This window comes from Caloenas nicobarica, chromosome 33 (assembly GCF_036013445.1).
Source record: "Caloenas nicobarica isolate bCalNic1 chromosome 33, bCalNic1.hap1, whole genome shotgun sequence".
Classification (NCBI taxonomy): Eukaryota; Metazoa; Chordata; class Aves; order Columbiformes; family Columbidae; genus Caloenas; species Caloenas nicobarica.
This window is the reverse complement of record NC_088277.1, coordinates 1383504-1405372: the sequence shown is the minus strand read 5'-3', so window position 1 is coordinate 1405372 and position 21869 is coordinate 1383504. Positions and strand designations below refer to the sequence as shown.

At 66.5% G+C, this 21869-nt stretch overlaps 3 protein-coding genes and 1 long non-coding RNA gene across 4 annotated transcripts; all 4 read right to left on the bottom strand.

Moving 5' to 3' along the window:
* Positions 1 to 123: 123 nt before the first annotated feature.
* On the bottom strand, positions 124 to 10974 carry ESYT1 (extended synaptotagmin 1). The gene is made up of 31 exons (XM_065654235.1): positions 10707 to 10974; positions 9670 to 9711; positions 8878 to 9012; positions 8728 to 8801; positions 8528 to 8600; positions 8357 to 8446; positions 8203 to 8258; positions 8001 to 8124; positions 7736 to 7912; positions 7012 to 7094; positions 6869 to 6917; positions 6042 to 6131; positions 5841 to 5933; positions 5686 to 5757; positions 5525 to 5611; positions 4652 to 4801; positions 4439 to 4570; positions 4137 to 4313; positions 3943 to 4025; positions 3818 to 3866; positions 3641 to 3730; positions 2919 to 3014; positions 2762 to 2833; positions 2587 to 2673; positions 1702 to 1848; positions 1486 to 1628; positions 1222 to 1320; positions 1010 to 1141; positions 827 to 932; positions 689 to 738; positions 124 to 569 (listed from the first exon to the last, which is right to left on the bottom strand). Exons 1-31 carry the CDS (start codon positions 10971 to 10973, stop codon positions 536 to 538), a joined length of 3159 nt encoding a protein of 1052 aa, XP_065510307.1. The 5' UTR covers position 10974; the 3' UTR covers positions 124 to 535.
* A 476-nt stretch (positions 10975 to 11450) lies between these two features.
* Positions 11451 to 13445, bottom strand: ZC3H10 (zinc finger CCCH-type containing 10). Its single transcript, XM_065654250.1, has 2 exons — positions 13385 to 13445; positions 11451 to 13004 (listed from the first exon to the last, which is right to left on the bottom strand). The coding sequence occupies exon 2, from the start codon at positions 12979 to 12981 to the stop codon at positions 11797 to 11799; it is 1185 nt and encodes a 394-aa protein (XP_065510322.1). The 5' UTR covers positions 12982 to 13004; positions 13385 to 13445; the 3' UTR covers positions 11451 to 11796.
* A 255-nt stretch (positions 13446 to 13700) lies between these two features.
* Positions 13701 to 14343, bottom strand: LOC136000462 (uncharacterized). The gene is made up of 3 exons (XR_010607729.1): positions 14211 to 14343; positions 13991 to 14013; positions 13701 to 13892 (listed from the first exon to the last, which is right to left on the bottom strand). It is a non-coding gene; the product is annotated as an uncharacterized LOC136000462 (long non-coding RNA).
* Positions 14344 to 14917: 574 nt separating this feature from the next.
* PA2G4 (proliferation-associated 2G4) lies at positions 14918 to 21800 on the bottom strand. The gene is made up of 13 exons (XM_065654249.1): positions 21587 to 21800; positions 19757 to 19885; positions 19247 to 19352; positions 18999 to 19068; positions 18424 to 18516; positions 18047 to 18110; positions 17698 to 17776; positions 17427 to 17505; positions 17066 to 17199; positions 16592 to 16686; positions 16390 to 16517; positions 16119 to 16172; positions 14918 to 16033 (listed from the first exon to the last, which is right to left on the bottom strand). Exons 1-13 carry the CDS (start codon positions 21672 to 21674, stop codon positions 15968 to 15970), a joined length of 1185 nt encoding a protein of 394 aa, XP_065510321.1. The 5' UTR covers positions 21675 to 21800; the 3' UTR covers positions 14918 to 15967.
* Between the last annotated feature and the right edge of the window lie 69 nt (positions 21801 to 21869).

The following is a 21869-nucleotide window of genomic DNA, read 5'->3' as shown; positions in this document are numbered from 1 at the left end:
ATCCCAGTGACCCCCCACCACGAGCGACACCGTGGGAGTGTCACCCGGGGGGGGGGACACACCGCAGACCCCCAAGGACCACACGAAGCCACCGCTGTCCCCTCCCTCCTTTATTAGCGATGGGGGGGGGGACACATGGGGACGAAGCCCCGCAAAGGCAGCGAGGGGGGGGCATCGCGGCGGTGGCATCGCGGTGACATCGCGGTGACACGGTGGTGACATGGCGGTGGTGGCATCGCGGTGACACGGTGGTGACATGGCGGTGGTGGCAGCGGCTCTGACAAAAGCATCTCCCCGCGCGGGGGGGGGACACACACACACCGGGGACACAACCCCAGGTCGGGCCCCCCCCGCACTTGGGGGGCTCCTTGGTGGCGAAGGCACGAGGTGCATAACAGTCTGGGGGGCGCGGGGGGGCCCGGCCTGTCTTTGGTCAATGGCGAGGATGGGGGGGTCGCGGGTGGGGGGGGGGGCAAGAGCAGCCGGGGGGGGGGGCCCGGCCCCCCAAATCTCTCTTTGGGGGGTGGGCCCAGCGCTAGGGGCTGCTCCGCTCGTCCTGCAGCTCGTACCTGCGGGGGCAGAGAAGTGATGGGACACTGAGGGGAACACGGGGGGGGACACTGGGGGGGGGGGGACGCAGCCCCCCACTCCCAGGGACGGCCCCCCCGGGCCCCCCAGCCCCACTCACCAGTGGGTTCTCCCCTCGGAAAGATCCACCTGCGCCAGGTCCAGATGGAGCTGGGGGAGAACAGAGGCTCAGGGTGGCTCTGCGGGCCCCCCCAGCACCCCCCCCCAGCCCCTCTGGGACCCCCCCGGCCCCCCCTACCTTCCCCAGCACCTCCTTCTCCCGCGACATGAAGGACACGGTGGATTTGACCTGAGCCTCCAGCTTGCGCCGCGAGGCTTCGTCCAGCGACACGTCCCACTCGAACCTGGGGACACTGGGCTGTACTGGGCGGCACTGGGAAGGTGCCCCCCCCACCACCCACCGTGCCCCCCCCGCCCTCACCTCTCGTTAAAGTCGGGGTTCAGGGTTTTCTTCTGCACCCCTGTTTTCCTCTTGGTGCTGCGGCCGCGGTCGGGCAGCAGCACCAGGGACACGTAGGGGTCCGGCAGCTCCTTCGACACCCCTTTCAGTTTCCTGGGGGGGGGGGGAAACAGCTCGAGGGGGGGGGAACAGCTCAAGGGGGGGGAGCCCGACCCGACCCCCCCCTCCCTCACCTGCAGCCGTGTACAATGGCCACCAACTTGCGCTCGTCCCCGTGGTACCAAAGCGTCAGCTGCAACCGGCCCAGGGGACCCTCCGGCGGCTCCGGGCGGCTGCGGGGGGGGGTAGGTCAGTGACCCCCCCCCGGGACCCCCAACACGGAGGGGGCTCAGCCCTGGGGTCGGGGGGAAACCCCACCCAAGGGTTTGCGATAGGGGACACGGGCTGGATGTGACGTGGGGACTCCCAGGGGTGGGGGGGGGCACCCCCGGAATTACCTGTCAGGGGGGAGCAGGCGCTGCCGCAGCCCCCCCGCCCCGCTCTCCTCGTCCCCCGACGCCTCCGCGGGTTGGGGGGCAGCGTCCCCCCCCGCCAGGGCCGCGCTGCCGGCACCCAGCTCCACCTGCTGCGACACCAGCACCTGGGGGGGGGAAAAAGCGGGGTGAGGAGGGTCCCAGGGTCCCTCCCGATTCCCCCCCCCCGCCGTCACTCACCCCCAGCTGCGCCCGCAGCAGGAGCTGGCTGTGCGGACCCCCCCCCGCCAGCGGGAACCAGCCGTCCAGCACCAGCCCCTCGGCCGCCAGGAGCCGCGACAGGGGGAGGCTGAGGGTGCCCAGGGGCTGCCCCCCCTCCTCGGTCACCTGCGGGGACAGGGGGCTCAGCAGCCCGCGGCAGAACCCCCCCATGGGGACGGGACCCCCGCATGGGGACAGGAGCTCTGCCATGGGGATGGGACCCCCGCAAGGGGATGGGACCCCCCCATGGGGACAGGAGCTCTGCCATGGGGATGGGACCCCCCCATGGGGATGGGACCCCCCCCAAGGGGATGGGACCCCCCCATGGGGACAGGAGCTCTGCCATAAGGATGGGACCCCCCCATGGGGATGGGACCCCCCCCAAGGGGATGGGACCCCCCCATGGGGACAGGAGCTCTGCCATAAGGATGGGACCCCCCCATGGGGATGGGACCCCCCCCAAGGGGATGGGACCCCCCCATGGGGACAGGAGCTCTGCCATAAGGATGGGACCCCCCCATGGGGATGGGACCCCCCCGTGGGGACAGGAGCTCTGCCATAAGGATGGGACCCCCCCATGGGGATGGGACCCCCCACAAGGGGATGGGACCCCCCCGTGGGGACAGAAGCTCTGCCACGGGGACGGGACCCCCCCACACACAGGGATGGGAGCCCCCCATGGGGACGGGACCCCCACCACGGGGACAGGACCCCCCATGGGGACAGGAGCTCTGCCACAGGAATGGGACCCCCGCCATGGGGACGGGACCCCCGCCATGGGGACGGGAGCTCTGTCATAGGGCCAGGAGCCCACCCACGGGGACAGGACAGGGATGAGACCCCCCCCATGGACAAGACCAAGACCTGCAGCTCCAGCGACTCGACGTGGGGCCGTTTGATGAGGAAGGAGAAGCCTTCGTCCCACACAGGCTCGGAGCTTGGGGCACACGTCTGGGGACAGGAGAGCAGGTGAGGGCCCCCCCCCGCTTTTGTGTGTGTGTCCCCCCGCCCCGGCCACCCCCACCCGTGTCTTTCTTACCTTGGTTTTGACGGAGACGTCGCGCACGGCCAGGGTGGCGAAGGCGGCGGGGGGCTTGGAGCCCTTGCGGAGCTGGGGACACAGGGGGCGATGAGGATGGGGGGACGAAGGGTACGGATTGGGGGGGTGCCCAGGGTCCCCCCCCGGGGCCACTCACCGGCAGGTCGGCTGCTCGGTCCATGAAGACGGAGAGAAGAGCGGCTGAAAGCTCCGGGCCCCGGTGGGGCTGCAGGAGGTTGTTGGTGTGCAGAACCTGGGCGGGGGGCAGAGGGTGGGTTGGGGGTCCCACTGCGGCGGGGGGGACACGGGGACATGGGGGGACAAGGACACACGGGGGTGCAGGGGATGGGGACAGGGACACACGGGGATGCAAGGGATGGGAATACACGGGGATGCAGGGGATGGGGACAGGGACACACAGAGATGGGGACACACAGGGATGCAGGGGATGGGGACAGGGACACACAGGGATGGGGACACACGGGGATGCAGGGGACGGGGACACACGGGGATGGGGACACACGGGGATGGGGACACACGGGGATGCAGGGGATGGGGACACACGGGGATGGGGACACACAGGGATGCAGGGGACGGGGACACATGGGGATGGGGAAGGGGACACACGGGGATGCAGGGGACGGGGACACACAGGGATGGGGACACACAGGGATGCAGACACACAGGGATGCAGGGGACGGGGACACACGGGGATGGGAACACACGGGGATGCAGGGGATGGGGACAGGGACACACAGGGATGGGGACACACAGGGATGCAGGGGATGGGGACACACAGGGATGGGGACACACAGGGATGGGGACAGGGACACTCGGGGCCAGCTGTACCCTCCGTGTTCCCCAGGGGGGGTCCGTTACCTGCTCGAGGAGGTTGGTGCTGGGGTGGGGGCTCAGCTTCTCCAGCCGCACGTGCAGCCGCCCCGACTTCACGTCCTCCAGGGGCAGCCACTGGTGGGACAGGGGGGGTGAGACCCCCCCCGGTGCAGCCCCCACCCCGCTGCAGCCCCCCCGTCCCAGCGCAGCCCCCCCCCCTACCTCATCCACGATGCGGCTGCTCAGCACCCGCCTCACCGGCACTTTGCACCTGGGGGGGGTGGTTGGTGAGGGCTGGGGCGGGGGGACACACCCCACAGCCCCCCCCAGCCCCCCCCAGCACCCACCGTCCCAGGAAATCATCCTTGTCGATGTCCTTGTCAAACAGGTCGAACTCCACGTCCTGCCCGGGGACGTTGTCCACGATCACCTGGGCGGGGAGGGGGGACACCGGTGGGGACATCCCCGGACGCCTGGGTCCCCTCCCGGACGCCTGGGTCCCCTCCCGGCTCCCCTGCCTCAGTTTCCCCACCCCGGGTACCTCGTAGACCTCGTTCCAGCGGGGGTTGAGGTTCTCCTTGACCACTCGGCTGCGGAAAACCCCCCCGGCCACCCGCACTTTGGCGTAGGGGTCGGAACGGCCCCGCACGGCCCCCCCGAAAAGATTGTCTTTGGCCACCAGGTTCTCGGCCTCCAGGAGGTGGATCCGCAGCACGTGCTGGGGACACGGGGACACCGGGCGATGGCACCGGGGGGGGGGGTGTCCCCGGCCCCCCCACCCCACATCCCTCCCCGCTCCCCTCTGCGGGTCCCCCCACCCCGCCCCCCTCATCCCATCCCCACCTCGGTGCCAAACTGGGGGTCCGGGTTGGTCTGGGGGGGCCGCTGGGGGCCCTCGGTGCTGGCCGGGGGGTCCGGCTGCCCTGGGGGGGCTGGGGGGGGGGCACCGTTCTCAGGGGCGTCAAAGAAGAGCACCTGCAGATGCAGGGGTCAGCGGGGGGGGGGGGTGGCAGGGGCAGGCCCCCCCCTCCCCGGTCCCCCCGGCCCCCCCCTCACCCGCAGGACCAGTTTGAGGTGCAGGCGGCTGCGGGGCCCCGAGTGCTGGAGCTGGAAGGGCTGGGCCAGCGTCAGGTCGGGGGCGTCGAGCAGGCGGGCGAGGGGCAGCGCCAGGGACCCCAGGCTGCTCTGGCGGGGGTCGTCCTTCACCTGGGGGGGGCAGCGGTCAGGGGGGCCGGGGGGGGAAACTGGGGAGAAACTGGGGAGAAACTGGGGAGAAACTGGGGAGAAACTGGGGACAGAGATTTGGGGGGATATGGGGGACATGGGGTTGGGGATCTGGGGGACATAGTGGGGATCTGGGGGGACACGGGGCTGGGGATGTGGGGGGGATTTGGGGGGACGGGGGGGTGGGGATTTGGGGGACACGGGGCTCAGGATATGGGGGGGATCTGGGGGGACGAGGGGGACACGGGGCAGGGGATTTGGGGGAAATGGGGCTGGGGATTTGGGGGACAAGGGGGTGACACGGGGCTGGGGATGTGGGGGGAATCTGGGGGGACATAGGGCTGGGGTTTGGGGGAGATTTGGGAGAAATAGGGCTGGGGATTTGGGGGACATGGGGTTGGGGATGTCGGGGGAATCTGGGCGAATGGGGCTGGGGATTTGGGGGACGGGGGGGACACAGGGCTGGGGATGTCAGGGGGATCTGGGGGGGACACAAGGCTGGGGATTTGGGGGAGATTTGGGGGAAATAGGGCTGGGGATTTGGGGGACACGGGGCTGGGGATGTGGGGGGGATCTGGGGGGACAGGGGGGACACGGGGCTGGGGATTTGGGGGGGATTTGGTGGAAATGGGGCTGGGGATTTGGGGGACTAGGGGGTGACACGGGGCTGGGAATTTGGGGGGGTCTGGGGGGCCGGGGTCTCGCCTGGATGTCGACGTCTTGGTTCTTGGGGTCGTGCAGGAAGAAGCGAAAAGCGTCTTCCCAGACGGGAGCAGACGTGTTATAGACCACCTGAGCGGGGTGGGGAGCTGGGTCAGACCCCCCCGCCGGGCCCCTGCGCCCCCGGCCCCCCCAGCCCCCCCCACCTTGCTCTCCCGAGTCACGTCCTGCACCGACACCTGTACCACGGGGTTGGGCTCCTTGCCCGGCTTCTTCACCTGCGCAAAAACGGGGGGTCAAGGAGGGGGTCCCCACACGCCTCTGACCACCCGGGCCCCCCCCCCGGACCCCCCCAGCTCACCGGCAGCTCCTCAGCCCGGTCCAGATACACGACCAGGATGGCGGCGGAGGGGGGGTCAGGTTTGGCCACGATCGTCCGGTTTCTCTCCAAAACCTGGGGGGATGCACCCAGAGGAAATGCGGGGTGGGGGGGTAAATCAGGGTAATGTGACCCCCCCGCCTTAGCACAGCCGAGACCCGGCAAACTCGTCTCTGGGCTCACCTGGTCCAGTTTGGAGGCGTCGGGCAGGAGCGAGAGCCACTCGAGGCGCAGGAGCAGCCGCCCCCGACCCCCCTCCTGCAGCGGGAACCACTGGGGGGGCAGACGGGTCAGCACGGCCCCCCCGGCCCCATAGGGGTCAGCATTGCCCCCCCGGCCCCAGAGGGGTCAGCACGGCCCCCCCCAGACCCCCTAGTACCCCATAGGGGTCAGCATGACCCCCCAGCCCCATAGGGGTCAGCACGACCCCCCCAGCCCCCCATAGAGGTCAGCATGACCCCCCCCAGCCCCACTAGCACCCCACAGGGGTCAGCATGACCCCCCAGCCCCATAGAGGTCAGCACAGACCCCCAGCCCCCCCAGCCCCCCATAGGGGTCAGCACAGCGCCCCCGCCCCAAAGGGATCAGCACGCCCCCGCCCCCAGCCCCAGAGGGGTCAGCACGGCCCCCCCAGCCCCCCATAGGGGTCAGCATGACCCCCCCTCAGCCCCACTAGCACCCCACAGGGGTCAGCATGACCCCCCAGCCCCATAGAGGTCAGCACAGACCTCCAGCCCCCCCAGCCCCCCATAGGGGTCAGCACAGCCCCCCCAGCCCCAAAGGGGTCAGCACGGCCCCCCCAGCCCCCCTAGTACCCCCTATGGGTCAGCATAACCCCCCAGCCCCATAGAGGTCTGCACGGACCCCCAGCCCCCCCAGCACCCCAGAGTGCTCAGCACGGCCCCCCCAGCCCCAAAGGGATCAGCACGCCCCCCCCCCCAGCCCCAAAGGGATCAGCACGCCCCCCGCCCCAGCCCCAGGGGGGTCAGCACGGCCCCCCCAGCACCCACCTCCTCCAGCACCTGCGCCTTCAGCACCTCCCCCAAATCCACCTTCATCCTGGGGTGGGGGGAGAGACCGTGAGTTATGGGGCTGGGGGGGCAGCAGCCGCCCCCAACCTGCCAACCCCCCCCGCAGCCGCCAGCCCCCCCACCTGCCCAGGAGATCGTCCTGGTCGGGGTCCTTGTCCAGCAGCTCGACCTCCAGCTCCTGTCCCGGCACCTCGTGCACGATGAACTGGGGACACAGTCAGTGGGGGGGGACACACGGGGGGGTCCCCCTGCCCAGCACAACCAGGTTGGGGTGTCATTGGGGTCCCCCTGCCCAGCACAACCAGGTTGGGGTGTCACCGGGTCCCCCTGCCCAGCACAACCAGGTTGCGGTGTCATTGGGGTCCCCCTGCCCAGCACAACCAGGTTGGGGTGTCACCGGGTCCCCCTGCCAAGCACAACCAGGTTGGGGTGTCATTGGGGTCCCCCTGCCAAGCACAACCAGGTTGGGGTGTCACTGGGGTCCCCCTGCCCAGCACAACCAGGTTGGGGTGTCATTGGGGTCCCCCTTGACAGCACAACCAGGTTGGGGTGTCACTGGGGTCCCCCTGCCAAGCACAACCAGGTTGGGGTGTCACTGGGGTCCCCCTGCCCAGCACAACCAGGTTGGGGTGTCACCGGGTCCCCCTGCCCAGCACAACCAGGTTGGGGTGTCACTGGGGTCCCCCTGCCCAGCACAACCAGGTTGGGGTGTCACCGGGTCCCCCTGCCCAGCTTGGGGTCCTCCTGCCCTCACAGCCCCACTGGGGACACTGGGAGGGTCCCTGTGCCCCCCAAGAACTGCAGCAGCTCTGGGGGTGTCCCCGAGGTCGGGAGGGGGGGTCTCACCTCATAGACCTCGTCCCAGGTGGGGTTGAGGTTGTCGTCGATGACGCGGCTGGTGACAACCTGGGTGCCCACGCGCAGGACGGCGTAGGGGTCCGACTTGCCCCCCACCAGCCCCCCCATGAACCGGTCCTTGGCCCGCAGGTCCCGGGCGCCCCGGAGATGCACCCGCACCACCCCCTGCAAACGGGGGGCGCGGGGTCAGCCAGGCGGGGCGGGGGGGGAGGGACACCCCCAAACCCCCCCAGGACCCCCCCGCAGCCCTTACCCGGGGCAGGGGGCAGCGCAGCTGTGCAGCCTCGGGCAGGTCGGGCAGCAGCGGCACCAGGAGGCGGTTGGGCAGGACGAGGTAGGAGGCGATGGTGTCCATGATCATGGTGTCCGACATGGAGCTGGGGTGGGGGGGGCACGGTCATGGGGGGGCCACGGGCGGCGCAGTTTTGAGGGGTGGGGGGACCCCGCAGCCTCACCTGAGCCCCGGGATGTCCAGCAGGTTGGTCATCCCCGTCCAGTTGATGTCCAAAGTCTTGGGGGGTGGGGATTGGGGTCAGATATGGGGGGGATGGACCCAGCCCCATCCTGCCTGGGGGGGGCTGCTGGTCCCGGGGTGGGGGGGACACTCACCGGGCGCCGGATGAAGAACATGGTGAGGGCCCCCACGATGGGCACATCCCCCACGAGGGGCTCCAGGATGATCCGCAGCATCCCGTGGAGCTGGGGGGAGCATCGCTGAGATGTGACCCCCCCCACGGCCACGGCCCCCACCCCGACAGCTCCGCGCGGCCCCCCCCTCACCTGCATGCCCTTCACCCCCGCCTTGCAGAAGAACTTCTTCACCTCCACGTCAATCTGGACATCACCCACGTAGCTGTGGAGATGGGACGCGGTGGTTGAGGGGGGGGGGTGTCCACCACGACCCCCCCCCCCAGCGAGGGGGGGCTCCGGCAGCTGCTGGGGGACACCCCAGCCGAGACCTGGCGCCTTCGGCCGCTCACCTGATGTTGAGGTCCAGCAGGATCTGCTGCTTGTGGGCGCCGGGGTGAGCCCTGACCCCCAGGATACGGAGCGGCTGCGGGGGGGGCAGCGGTGAGCGGGGGGGGGTGTGGCGGGGGGGGGGACACCCCCAGGCCTGGGGACAGCCCTACCTTCTCGCCCATGTCCACCTTGGTGAAGGTGAAAGTCTGGAGGTGGGTGTTGGATGCACGGATGGACGGGGCCACCTTCTCCACCAGCAGCTTCTCCATGTACCGCCCGAAGAAGGGCCAGGCCTGGGCCAGCACCTGCGCGGCCGGACGGGCGGACGGAGGGACAGACAGATGGAGGGAGCGATGGATGGAGAGAGCAATGGATGGAGGGAGCGATGGATGGAGGGAGCGATGGATGGAGGGAGCGATGGATGGAGGGATACAGGGAGGGATGCGGAGATGGATGGAACGATGGATGGAGGGAGCGATGGATGGAGGGAGGGATAGAGTGATAGATGCAGGGCTGGATGGAGGGATGGGTGGAGGGATACAGGGAGGGATGGAACGATGGATGGAGGGAGCAATGGATGGATGGAGGGATGCAGGGAGGGAGCGATGGAGGGATGGATGGAACGATGGATGGAGGGAGCGATGGAGGAAGGGACAGAGGGATGCAGGGAGGGATAGAGCGATAGATGCAGGGAGGGATGGAGGGATGCAGGGATGGATGGAACGATGGATGGAGGGAGCGATGGAGGAAGGGACAGAGGGATGCAGGGAGGGATAGAGCGATAGATGCAGGGAGGGATGGAGGGATGCAGGGATGGATGGAACGATGGATGGAGGGAGCGATGGAGGAAGGGATGCAGGGAGGGATGCAGGGAGGGGTGGAGGAATAGAGTGATGGATGGATGGAGGGATGCAGGGATGGATGGAGGGATAGAGTGATGGATGGACAGACAGACACCTCACCTTGTTCAGCCATTCTGCCCTCTCCACATCTGGGAAGCTCACCTGCGGGCAGACGGGCCCGGGGTGTTGTGAGGTGGGGGGTATCGTGAGGTCGGGGGGGGTGTTGTGAGATCGGGGGGTGTCATGAGGCCGGCGGGGGCGGTTCCACCGAACATGGGCGGGGGAGGAAGCGAAACCGCGGGTTCTTTTCCTGCGCAACGGCCCCACCCAGCCCCGTGCCTCAGTTTCCCGGTGGGACCCCCGCGGGGACCGGCTCGGGGTGGGACAGTGGCAGCCGGGGGTCGGGACACGGTGTCCCACCCCCCCCCCCCCCCCCGCAGCTGTGACCAACATCTGGCGGCAGCTCCGGCCCCGCTGCCAAGTCCGGCCCCGTTGTGGCCGTTCCCGGGGGTCCCAGTGGTGGGGGGGAGGGCACGAGAAGGGGGATCCCGGTCCCTCGGCACCACTGTGGGGGGGGGTCCCGGCCCCTCCGCGCCCGCCCCAGCCCGCGGCCGGGCAGGAAACGGCCCCCCCGGGCCCGGTGAGTCACGGCCCAGCCCCGGTGCGGCCGGAAGGCCCCGGGCGGTTCCCGGGGGTGTCACCTCACTGCGGGGGGCCAGGCAGGGGGGACCCCCCCTCGGGGACACCTCGGTGGAGCGGGGGTTGCGGTGCAGAAGGGTCCCGGTCCCGGGGGTCCGGGAAGTTCAAGCGGGGCTCGGTGCAGCGGGGAGCGGAGCGGTGATGGGGGGAACGCCGGGGAAGCCCAAGCGGGTGCGGGGAGCAGCTGGCGGGGATGAGCCCGGTCCCGGGGATCCCGCCCGGCCGGGGAAGCCCAAGCGGGGGCCGCGGTGCAGCCGGTCGGGTCCGCCCGGCCCGGGGATCCCACCGGCAGGAATCGCGGGCGCGGACCGCAGTGCGGCAACCGGGGGTACCCACGGCCCGGAGCCACTGACACGGGCTTGGGGCGGCCGGTCCCACCGGTGGCGGGGGATCCCGAGCCGGTCCCGTTGCCGCCGCCGGGGATAACGGCGCAGCGCGGCGGGCGGCCACCCGCTTACCCATGCCGGCAGCTCCCCGCGGGCCGCGCCCAGCCCGGCGGCGGCTGCGCGCACGGCGGCCTCCTCGTCGCTCTGCAGGCGGGCGGCCAAGCGCAACCCGCGCTCCCGGTCTCGCCGCCGCCGCCGCCAACCGGCGTAAAGCGCCAGTGCCAGCAGCAGCGCGCCCGCCCCCAGCCCCAGCAGCCCCGCGGCGTAGGCGGGCAGCGCCCAGAGCAGCCGCCGGCCCAGCGCGCCCAGCGCCGCCAGCCCCGGGCCCCGCCGCTCCATCCTCCCGCCGCCGCCGCCGCCGCTGCCGCGCCCGGAGCCCCGCCCCGCCGCTTATTGGCCGCCCGCCAGCGCGGAACCACGCCCCCCGCCGCCTATTGGCAGCCCGCCAGCCCTGAACCACACCCCCCCCGCCGTCTATTGGCTGCCCGCCAGCAGGGAGCCACGCCCCGCCGCCGATTGGCCAGCCGCCAGCCCGGAACCACGCCCCCCCCGCCGCACTGGGCGGGGCCCTGTGGGAGAGGCCACGCCCCGCGGTGCGCCATTGGGTGGAGCCGGAGGGGGCGTGGCTGTGAGTGGGGTGGGCGGGACCTCTCGGCGCGGGTCACGTGGCCCCGCCACCCAGAACAGTCCCGGGAGCGGCGACGCCGCCTCCCGCCCCACCCGGTCCACCGGGGTCCCCCCCCCACCCCCGGGAGCGTCGCGGCGGTTCCAGGAGGCGGGAAAGCGATCGCTATTTACTTTTTTTTTTTGGTTGTTTTTTAATAGTTGAAAACATTACAGGGCCCCCAGGGGGGCCACGGCCCCGGTGTTGCCCCCCCACACCGGGACACAGCCCCGGCACGGGGAGCCCGTGTCCATACCGGGGGGCCCGTGTCCATACCGGGGGCAGCCACGTCCATGTCTGTAGAAGGGCTCTGGGGGGGCAGCCCCAAACCCCCCCACCGGGGAGGTTTTACCAATCCCCCCTAATCCGAACCGAGGCACAAAGCCCTGGGCGGGGGGAGTCACCGCGACCCCCAGCTCCCGCACCGGAGCCGCCAGCACCGTCCGCAGGCCGGGAGGGTCTCCCCGTTCGTCTGTCCTTCCCCCATGCCGGGGGGGGTCAGTGCGGCATGGCCGTGATGCGCATGCTCTGCGAGGCGATGGGGTACGTGACCATGGGGGTGGTGGCGTGGCTCATGGTGATCCCCCCCAGCGGCTGCGCCATGGACACGGCCACCGGCGCCACCGACACGGCCACCGGCGCCATGGACACGGGGGGGGCCATGCCCTGCGCGATGGTCTGCGCCAGCGCGGCCGAGAGCGGGGTGATCTCGGGGTTCATGGGGGGCGCGGCGTTGGCGGGGGGGGCGGCCTGGGCGCCGGCGGGGGCCACCAAATCCTGCTGGGAGACGGGGCGGGGCTGCAGGGCCTGGCTGCTGAGCGTGGTGTGGGTCTGCGCAATGCTGTGGTTGTAGTTGGTGACGGTGCCCACGGTGGGGGCCAGAGTCTGCTCGGTGGCCGCGGGCGTGGAGCTGAGCGTCATCACCTTGGCCTGGTTGCGGAACTGGGCGTTCTGCTCCAGCAGCACCTCGTTGGTGGCCAGGAGGTTGTTCACCTGCTTCTTGAGGTCCTCCACGCGCTTGCGCAGCATCATGTTCTCCTCCTCCAGCAGCCGGTACTCCACGCCGCGCGGGCCGCCGAAGCTGTACTCGTACGTCTCAAAGTGCAGCCCGTCCGCCCGCCGCCGCTTCAGCACCGGCTCGTGGTCGTCGTAGCGGTCGGGGTCGTAAATGGCGTCGTAGGCGTCGTAGCGGCGGCCGGCGGGGACGATGCCCTGCTCACGGGCGGCCATGCCCCGCGCCTCGTACTCGTAGTCCCGCTGCAGGTGCTGGAACTTGCACTTGGCACCGCGCTGGCAGTCGCCCTTCAAGAAGTCCCTGCAGATGGGCACCTCCTCCTTGCTGTTGGGCAGGTCGGCGGGCGAGAGGCCCAGCCCGGCGGCCACTTTCTGCCGCAGGCGCGGGGGGAGCTCCCCAGTCTTCTTGTAGCAGTCCTCGTCCTCCTTGGTGCCGTGGATGAAGCGGCAGTTGAGGCGGACGCACTCCTTGTTCTGGAAGTCGTGGCAGAAGATGAACTCGTTCTTGCGCACGCCCAGGTTGGTGACCTCGCTGATGTCGGGGTGGCGGAACCGGCAGCGCTTGCCGCGCTTGCAGACGTTGCGCAGGAAGTCGCGGCAGATGTCGTCGGCCGTGGCGTCCACCTCGTCGCCGCTGCTGCCGGTGTTGTAGCTCTCCCGGTCCGGCATGTTGGCCGCCGCCACCGCGGGCTCTGCGGGAGGGAGGGAGCGGGGTCAGCGCGGGGGGGAAGCACCGGACACACGAACCCCGTCCCGGTGCCCGAACCGTGACGGGGTGACGGGGGGGGGCCCCCCCATGGCCGCTCCGCCGGCCGGAGGGACAAACGCGCCGCCGGGCCCCGCTGCCCCCACCCCGCGGCCCGTGACGGCCCCGCCGTACCGGGGGCGCCCCCCCCGCCGTGTCTCCATGGCAACCGCCCCGCAGGCCCGCGGCAGGCCCGGCGGGGAGGCCTCGGCGGCGCTTCGGCCCAGGGCGGGGGAGGCCGGCGCGGGCGCGGGGCGGCGGAGCGGCGGCTCCTCCCGGGGGCGGCGCGGCCCGAGCGGCCCCGGTGCGGCCCGTTCCCGCACTCACCCGCTCGCGGGCTCCTCGCGGGTCCTCCAGCGCCAACAATGAGCGGCCCCTTCCGGCCGCCGCTCTGCGTCGGGGCAGGAAGTGCTCTATGGTGCTTCCGGGGCAACCCGGAAGGAGCCGCCGTTATTCCTCCCGCCTGTTCCGTTACCGTGACGCTTCGTGAATAATCCGCCGCTTCCGGGCGCTCCGTCCGCCGCACCGGCACCCCCGGCCCTCCCCGGCCCCGCGGGGTTCGGGCCCGCCCCAGCGCCGCCCGGTGCTCCCGGTACCGAGCGTCCCCCCGCAACCCTCTCCCGGAGGAACCGACCACACCGTGTCCCAACAAAAACCACGTTTATTCGCGGCACAGCGGCCGCCACAGCGCGCACACCCGGCCCGGCGCAGCGGACCCCCTCCCCCCGGGCGGCACCGGGACGTGTCCCCGGCACCGGGAACGTGGCTCCGGCGGCGGCCCCGCGGCGGGGGCTACTTGGACCTTTGCCTCATCTTCCTCCTCTTGCGCTTCAGCCTGCGGGACAGAGCGGCGCTCAGGCCCCGGGGCCGCCCCGCGGGGAGCGGGGAGGCCGGGCCGGGCCGGGGGGGCGGCCCCGGGGGGGCCCCACGTACCTGCGCATTCGCTTCTTGCGCCACTGCGGGGGGAGAAGAGAGGAGGGGGCTCCGTTAATGCCGGTACCAGTCCCGCGGCTTCCAAACCGACCCCCCGCCCACCGCAACCATCCCCGGTGCACCGGGACCCCCTCCCCCGGGTCACTGCGCGCCCCCCCGGCCGTTACCGCGACCCCCCAGCGGGCGGATGAAGCGCCATCGGCCGCTCCCCGCCACTCACCTTGGCCCTCATGGCGGTGCGGAGGCGCCGCGCTCAGTCCCGGCGGGCGGGCGGCGGCGGGGGATGGCGGCGGATGGAGGCGGCCGGTGGCGGCGGGCCCGAAAGATGGCGGCAGCGACAGCCCAGAGAGGCTTCGGCCGCCCGCCGGGGCCTATTTATACCCTAGCGCCCTTGGCCACGCCCCCCGCGGGGCGGGGCACGACGGGAGCTGTAGTCCCCGCTCCCCGGGGCATGACGGGAATTGTAGTCCCGCTCCCCAGGGCATGACGGGAGTTGTAGTTCGCCCGCCCGCCGCCATTTTGCGGAGAGGCCCCGGCGGCCCCGGGCCCGGTGGCGGCAAACGGGGCGGCCCCGGTTCCCCCGTCCCGGTTCCCCCCCCCGGTTCCCCCCGCCCCGCCCCAAGGAGCAGAGCCGTTCCTTTGGCCACAGAGATGTCACTAGTCAAGTTTATTCGGAAAAATAAACCAAAAAACCGCCCCAAATCGGTTACAGAGTTCTTCCCTCAGGAGTTTCCCCTCGTCGGAGTTTTTGATTCTTGTATCAAGTTTAATGTAAAAATAGAAAATTAAATAAACCCCCCCCAGCGAGTCTCCGGGGTTTATAAATCCGCGTCGCGGGCTCTGCCCCCGTCCCACCGTGGGCACAATATTGCTGAAAAAACCCCTAAAACGCTAAAAAATGTTCCTCAGAGACCCCCCCAGGACCCCCCGTCCGTCCCACGGGGCTCGAAACAGGAGCAGAAATGGAAAAATTCACAGAAAAAAAAAAAAATAGTTTATTTTCTTTTATTGACTTTGGTAATTTTTGGAGTTTTGGGGTGGAAAACCCAGATCTTGGCGAGGAAGCGACTTGTTAAAGGGGAAGGTTGGTTTTTTTTCCCCGAATTCGGTGGGGGAAGAACCGGAGACTCGTCACCAATTTCTTTTTTTTCTTATTATTTTTTTTTCTTAAAAAAGAGCGACTATAAAAGAGCGACACCCCCCGCCGGGCTCCGTTTCCCCGTCACCGCCGCACACGGACCAGCCCAAAAACCGCCCCCCCCCGGCCCCGGGATAACGAGCAATTAATTAAAAACGGAATTAACAAACGGTCATCCCGAGGAAGTTCGGGTTTAAAAACGAGCTCGCCGCCGCGTTAAAAAATAAAGCGTTTATATGTAAATCAAGGCAGAGACGGGATGGAGGTGACAAGAGTCTCACGGGGTGGGAAGGGGATAAAATTTGGTATTTTTTTTCCCAATTTTAAGTGTACGTCCGCAAAACGAGGCTGCTCCCCTTGTACCGTATCTGGGCCGCAATCAGCTGTTTGGTTTCGGTTTTTTTTGTCCCCCGTTCAAATCCGTAAAAGGAGAAATTAAAAAAAAAAAAAAAGCCAAGAGGAAGAAGAAACCAGCAGCTCTCTGCTCTCACCGGGTTATTTCGCCTCTTCAACAAGTCTGGGTCGTGTAAAAGGTTCGAAAGAGGATCTAGATCAGCTTTTACTCCTGATTTTATTTTTTTTTCCCCCATTTCTTTCGGGTTTTTTTTTTTTTAAGAAGTCTGAAGCGGCTGAGAAAATCCTCCCCCTCGGGGCTGGGTGGTGGCAGCGAGAAGGTCCAGCCTGGCCGTGGTTTGGTCGTAAGAGACAAACGGTACCAGATTCTTTTGCTTCTGGTCGGGGTTTTTTTTGTGGGGTGTTTTTTTGGGGGTGGGTGGGGGGGAAGAAAAAAAAAAAAAAGGGGGCAAGTGTGTGTGAATCGGGTGCTACGCGGGAGCTGCTCAGTCGCCGGCCTCGTTCTCCTCCGCCGTCTCTCCCGTGGTGGCATTTTCTGCGTTCTTGGAGGCCTGGGGACAAAAACCCGATGAGATCCCGGCTTAAAATCCCGAGAGATAACGTGTCGCTAATCCCCGCAAAACGCCGTCAAATTACCTTCTTTTTCTTCTTTTTCTGGGTCTTCCGGCTCGCAGAACTTTGTAGCAGGGCCTGGAGACGGGGAGGAAACATAAGAAGCTCGAAAACCGACTTGTTTTTGTGATGAGCGTCGTTATCCAGCCGCTCAAATTAGGCTGGTTTTAAGCAAATCTCATCCTTTTCTAAACTCAGCCCCAGATTTACTTCCCGAAGACGGGCTGACCTGTGCCGTACGCTACTTATGGTTTATGATTATGATATTTATGATGATTTTTATCTTTAAACCAACCTTCAGCTCCCCGTCCTGCACCTCAAACTCCGACTTGTAGAGCTCGGGCTCGAAGGGGCCGCTCGTTATCCGCATGGGGCCGTTGGGCATCAACAGCACCGTGAACTTGAACTGAGCGACGAACTCCCCTGCGAGACAGAGACGGGCGTTTCCGACCACGTTCCGGCCCCAAAAACACCTCGTGGGAGCTGCTTCTGCTCACCTTCCTTCTCGTAGAGGACGTTGAAGGGCTGGAGCAGCTCGTGCTTGGCGCATTCCACCACCCCCATCCTCGCCTTCTTCTCGTCCTCAAACGCCCTGCGGAGGAGACGCGACCGCCTCTGAGCCACATTCCAACCCCGCGGCTCTCGGAACCATCCCCAGCGTCGAGGTTGGGGACATTATTCACCCCCGGAGAGCGGAAAAGGGGATTTAAGGATGAAAAGCGAACGTTGTTTCCTTAGTTTGACAACGGATCGCCTGACGCCGCTTCCCCCCCGGCTGGGTTTTAATTTTAAACGCGATTCCCGGCTCCCCACCTGCCGCGGGATTCCTGCCTAAGCCCCAACGTCCTTCCTGCGCCCACTCAAATCCCGCAAACCCTGACGGAACGCGGCGAAATCCGCCTCCTCCTCGGGGACGGGGAGGTCGAGTCGGTTTTGGCGTCGGCTCCCACGCGGGGAACGAGAGTGCGTACCTGAGAGTGAACGGCATGGTGTCGAAGCGCCTCTCCACCTCGCTGAAAAAGGCACGGGAGGTTTTCATCTTCAGGCCGTACTGTTTGGAGGGGTCCCTTTTGTAAATCGTGGTTCTCTGACCCGCGTCCTTCGCCTGAAAACGCAAAATTATTCGCTGAGAGGGCAGGAAAGCGGCGCCGGGGCGACTTGGGCGAGGACTAGCGTTACTTGGACGCCGTAAAAATCCACTTTAATGTTTCGGGTGGAGAAAGCTCCGCTTGAAAAGACGCGGCGATACCCCGGTGACGAGTGTTCACCGGCTGGAAGCGGCAGCTGCGAGCACCGGCTGTGCCGAAACGCGGCCGTTCCGATCGTGCTCACCTTTCCCTCGCCGCTGCTGACGAGAACGTCGACGGCGTAAACTTCGTGGACCTCAAATTCTGCTTTTTCGTGGTCCTTCCTGGATGAAAAATAAAAAAAGCCAGTGAGTCGAGAATGAGGAATCATCGTCCAGCGGGTTAACGAGCTTTACATTCACCGTACGGGGTTGGATTTTGGGAAAGAGGCCGTGTGGGGAGCGACATGAGCGCCGGTAAAATTAAACCGCGACCCCTCGGTGAGGAACGGGGCGACAATGGGACCTGGAACTCACTTCTGCTGGTCTGTGGGGTTCTGGATGATGGTTTTCTCCCCGTCGATCACGTGCTGCTTCAGCTGGTGTGACAGCATCCCTGCCGCGAGAGGAGAAGTGTTAACGCCTTTCGGGCGGCGTAACGGGGCCGAGATGGACCCGCAGGCACATGCGACGCGTTTGAAAGCCGCAAAATTAGCGGAAACTTCCAGTCTTTCCCCCAGCGCCGCAGCTGTTCGGCACCCAAAGGGGATTTTTATTTATTCTGGGGGGTTTGCGGCACTTTTCCCTTCCGTCCTGCGGTTCGAATCGGGGTCTAGGATGAGGGACGCGAGTCCCGCTCCCCAAACCGGCGCTGCCCCATCCTCACCTTCGATGGGCGTGCAGTGAAACGAGTGGGCGATTTTGTTCCATGCGTCTGTCACTTGTGTGTTCTGCACCAAGAGCACAGGAAAACACGTCAGGGACGCAAAATCCAAGCCGCGAGCACAACGGTTTTTGTTAACTGGATAAAACAGGCCGGGCTTTTAACCTCCCAAAAAAGGAGCAGCGGCGTCATGCTCCTGTTTTTAATCCCGCTGAGCGGAGGCCGGAGCCGCCGTCACACGAGCGAGCGCTGGTGACAGAAGCAACAGCCGCTTCAGATTCCCCACGTCACCGGGAGATTCTTCCCGGGCGAAACCACACGTTTTTATTTCGACAAAATGCAAAACCCGCGCTCGAACCCCCCGGCCCGGACGTGCTCACCTGGTTCCCGGGCTTTACCAAGCGCAGCGCGGCTTCGGCGCAGAGATGAGCCGCCTTGATGACGTCGGCTTTGCGGCCCGACACGGGGTTTTCCTGCGGAAACGGCGAAAAAAAAAGGCTTTTTAATGTATATTCCTTTAATTCTGATGAGCAGGGCGCGTTCTGAGCATCTAGGGATGGAGATGCTGCATCTGAGCGAGGAAACAGGGAAACAGAGCGTCCCGGCTCCTTCGTTAGTCTCTCCTTCATTAAAAGAGCAAATGAGTATCGGCCACAACCAAACCGGCAGCAGCGCTCGGCTCCCCACGCCCCGACCAGTAGAGGGGGCAGCAAAACCAGTCCACCCAGTCCCAAATAACTCCCCGCAGCGCCACTTGCGCGCGGTTTTGCCTCAAATTACGCCTAACCTCGCAAAATTGGAACAGCGCGTCTGCCCTCGCTTTCCAGAGGGCTGAATAATATCTGGGGAAGGGACGGTTCGCACCCCGTCACCTTTGGGACCAGCTGCACCCAAATATCGGCTTTTTCGGCCCAGTTTAGAGAGGACGCAGAGCAGAGTCCCCTCCCAAACCCACCTTGGAGGCGTCTATAACAAAACTGTGCGCGACGTTGGCGATGAAGCCGTCGACATGGACTCCCAGGTCACTGCAACACAAAGGATGTTTAATTACAGGCGGGACGTCAGGGCTCGAGGAGCTTCTAGAAGCGTCGGGAGGCTCCAGCGCTTCGCTTGACAAGCTGTTAGTCTTTAATTAGGAAGGATTAGAAAGCAAAAGCCAGACACCAACAGTAACCTCGCAAGAAATATAACCAAGACGCCTACATTTTGACCAAGTCGCCGTCTTTGAGGATGTAATCTTGGTCGCTCTTCAGTGGGGAGAAGTGGCAGACGCAGTTATTTACCGATATACTCGTCGGGAAGGCGATACCTGCGAAGGGAAATAAAAAATTCCGTGAAAGCTGCGGCCCCGTGGGTGCAGGTCGTCACTCGGGTTGCGGTTTTTGAAGCAAAGTCTCCAGAGCGGGATTCGGGAGCTCTCGGTGACGCGCTCGAGCGTCACGCAATTTCCACGGTGACTCCAGAGCAGGGACACGTCCCGGACACCAGAACGCGAGTCATTTTGGGCAAAAACGGGAAACTGAGGCTCAGAGATGCTTCCCAGCAAGGCAGGCGGGAGGATCAGGGTTAAAATTGGTTTTCTGGACGCAGCCGACTGTTTCTTACCCCCACGAGCACAGAGCAGCACTTTGTGCCCCAGCCCACTCACACCAGCTGCCTCCCGGGACCAAAACCATGCCGAAAAAAAACCCCAATCTTCAGAGCGGGCCTCACCTTTTTTCATTTCTTTTTCCTTCTTGAAAATCTTGCTGGTCTCTTCCATGATCATGGCGTCTCCCTTCTCGCACAGGCAAAGAACTGAAGCGCCGGCGTTCGCCGCTTCGACCACGGCCCGCAGGACCCCTGCGACCAAACACAGAGATTTTGGAGCATATTAACGCTAAACGGCCTCAAATTAACACCAAACCCCATCACACGGCACCGCGGCAGGAAGATCCGCTTGTTCGCTACGAGGGAACGAGACTCCGGATTCGGCTTTTCGCCGAAAGGACTGCGGCAGAAATCCCGCTTCAGTTTTTATTTCATTTTGGGGAAGGTTTTCCCCGAGAGCGGAGCAAACGGCGCTTTTTGGAGCGAGGTGGGCCGAACCGCGTGGCCACGCCGCTCTCCTGCATTCCTCGGGGAGAAGTCAGAGCTACGGAAACAGGTTCGAGAGCGACCGGGGCGCCAGGAGGTGCCGCACATCAAAGGACCGAGCGGGTGAACGGGCATCGGAGCCGGTTACGTGGGTCCCTTCCTCTGCAGTTTGGGTTGAAACACCAGATTTTGGGGTAAAACGGACCCTCACGGTTCCGCAAGCTTTCGACAAGAGGCTGTTTTGAGAAGGGCCTCTCCGGGGTTTCTGTAACCGAGGGGCTGTTCCAGGTACAACGGCAACAAATATTCTGGAAGCGCTGACAGGGGTGTTTAGGAGCAGGTGGATTTTCATAATTTGTCACCTGCGTGAGTAAATTTCAGATCCTTCCAGCTGCCTTTTCACACGTCACAAACAAGAACAAACTGCGAGTATTTTTTAAGAACGGATAAAACTCCGACAAAGAGACGCTTGGTGGACGGCAGGACAGAGAGCGGCGAGATTAGGAAACCCCCCACAAACACAGCGCGGGGATAAATTGCGTTCGGAGCAGCCGCTGACCCACGAACACCAACTAATTGCGCTCCAGCCTCCCCCGGCGCTCCGTTTCAGGAGCTAAAATCACTTTATATCATTAAAAACCCCCTGGGCGTGACAAAAACCCCAAAGCGCTTTGAACTTTTTTCGCCCCCCAGTCCTGCGTTTGCTCCACGCCCAAAGACGCTCCCAGGGGCAAGACCATTAAACCCAGTTTGCCCAGTGGATGGAGCAAACCAAGGGGATCCTGGGGCTGCACCCCAAGCTCCAGCAGCGATGACTGAGAAGAGAAGCGTCGGAGTCAGCAGGAACCAGCGTGCGATGCCGCTAACGAGGCTGCTCCTCACCGGACCGGTCCGGGCGGCTCCGGGGCTGCTGTCACCGGGACGGCCCGTCCGGGCATAACACGGAGCGGGGGGGGTAAAACATCAGCCAAAGGGAAAGAACGCGGGGAGGGGGGTGTGGGGAACGACGCGCGGCCCAGGGCTGAGCTCCCGCCCCGGTGTCCGTTCCCGGTTGCAGCCCCGAACAAAAGCGGCCCCGGGGCGGGACGTGGCGGCCGGTGCCGCTCCCGGCTCCCCCCGCGGGGTTGAGGGCGGGAGGGAGGGAGGGGGGTGCCGGGCCCTGCCCGCCGCCGCTGCACGTGGGGCGCGGAGGCCACGTGCCGGCAGCAGCCGCCGCGCGGGGCCCGGGCCCGGGGGAACCGGGAGCTCCCGCCGCACCGGGCGGGGGGGGAACGTACAACCGGACCCCCCCCCCCACCACCACCATCCGTGGAGACGCCGCTGGTGAAGCGGGTTGGGGGGTGGGCAAACCGCGCCGCCCGCCCCATCCCCGCCGCCCCCCTCCGCTCCCCCCGGCCCTCACCGCGCACCCCCGCGCCGGTGCCCGCCCGCCGCCGCGCCCCCCGCCCGGCCGCGGCCCGCACTCACGGTTGGCGATGTCCCCCCCCATCTTGTACTTGGTCACCACCAGGTCCTCGGCGATGGTGAGCTCGGCCGCCTCCTCCTCGCCCGACATGGTCGGAGCCGCCTACGCCCGGTGCCGGTGCCGCTCCCGGTGCCGCCGCCGCCGCTGAGGAGCCGCCGGGAGCGCGAGCGAGGAGAGAGCGCGGGCTCCGCGCGGGGCACGCTGGGAAGGCGAGGCTCCGCCCCCTCCGGACTACAACTCCCGGCAGCCCCCGCGACGCTTCGCTCAAAAGCCCGGCCCGGCGCC

Coding starts and splice junctions, on each gene's coding strand:
- ZC3H10 (XM_065654250.1), bottom strand. CDS start 12,981: ATGCCGGACCGGGAGAGCTACAACACCGGCAGCAGCGGCGACGAGGTG.
- PA2G4 (XM_065654249.1), bottom strand. CDS start 21,674: ATGTCGGGCGAGGAGGAGGCGGCCGAGCTCACCATCGCCGAGGACCTG. Junction 17,777..18,046: donor TCACTGCACGCCCATCGAAG/GTGAGGATGGGG, acceptor CTCTCGCGGCAG/GGATGCTGTCACACCAGCTG. Junction 16,034..16,118: donor AGAAAAAGAAGAAAAAGAAG/GTAATTTGACGG, acceptor TTTTGTCCCCAG/GCCTCCAAGAACGCAGAAAA.
- ESYT1 (XM_065654235.1), bottom strand. CDS start 10,973: ATGGAGCGGCGGGGCCCGGGGCTGGCGGCGCTGGGCGCGCTGGGCCGG. Junction 3,867..3,942: donor AAGGATGATTTCCTGGGACG/GTGGGTGCTGGG, acceptor CACCCCCCCCAG/GTGCAAAGTGCCGGTGAGGC. Junction 739..826: donor AGAAGGAGGTGCTGGGGAAG/GTAGGGGGGGCC, acceptor GTTCTCCCCCAG/CTCCATCTGGACCTGGCGCA.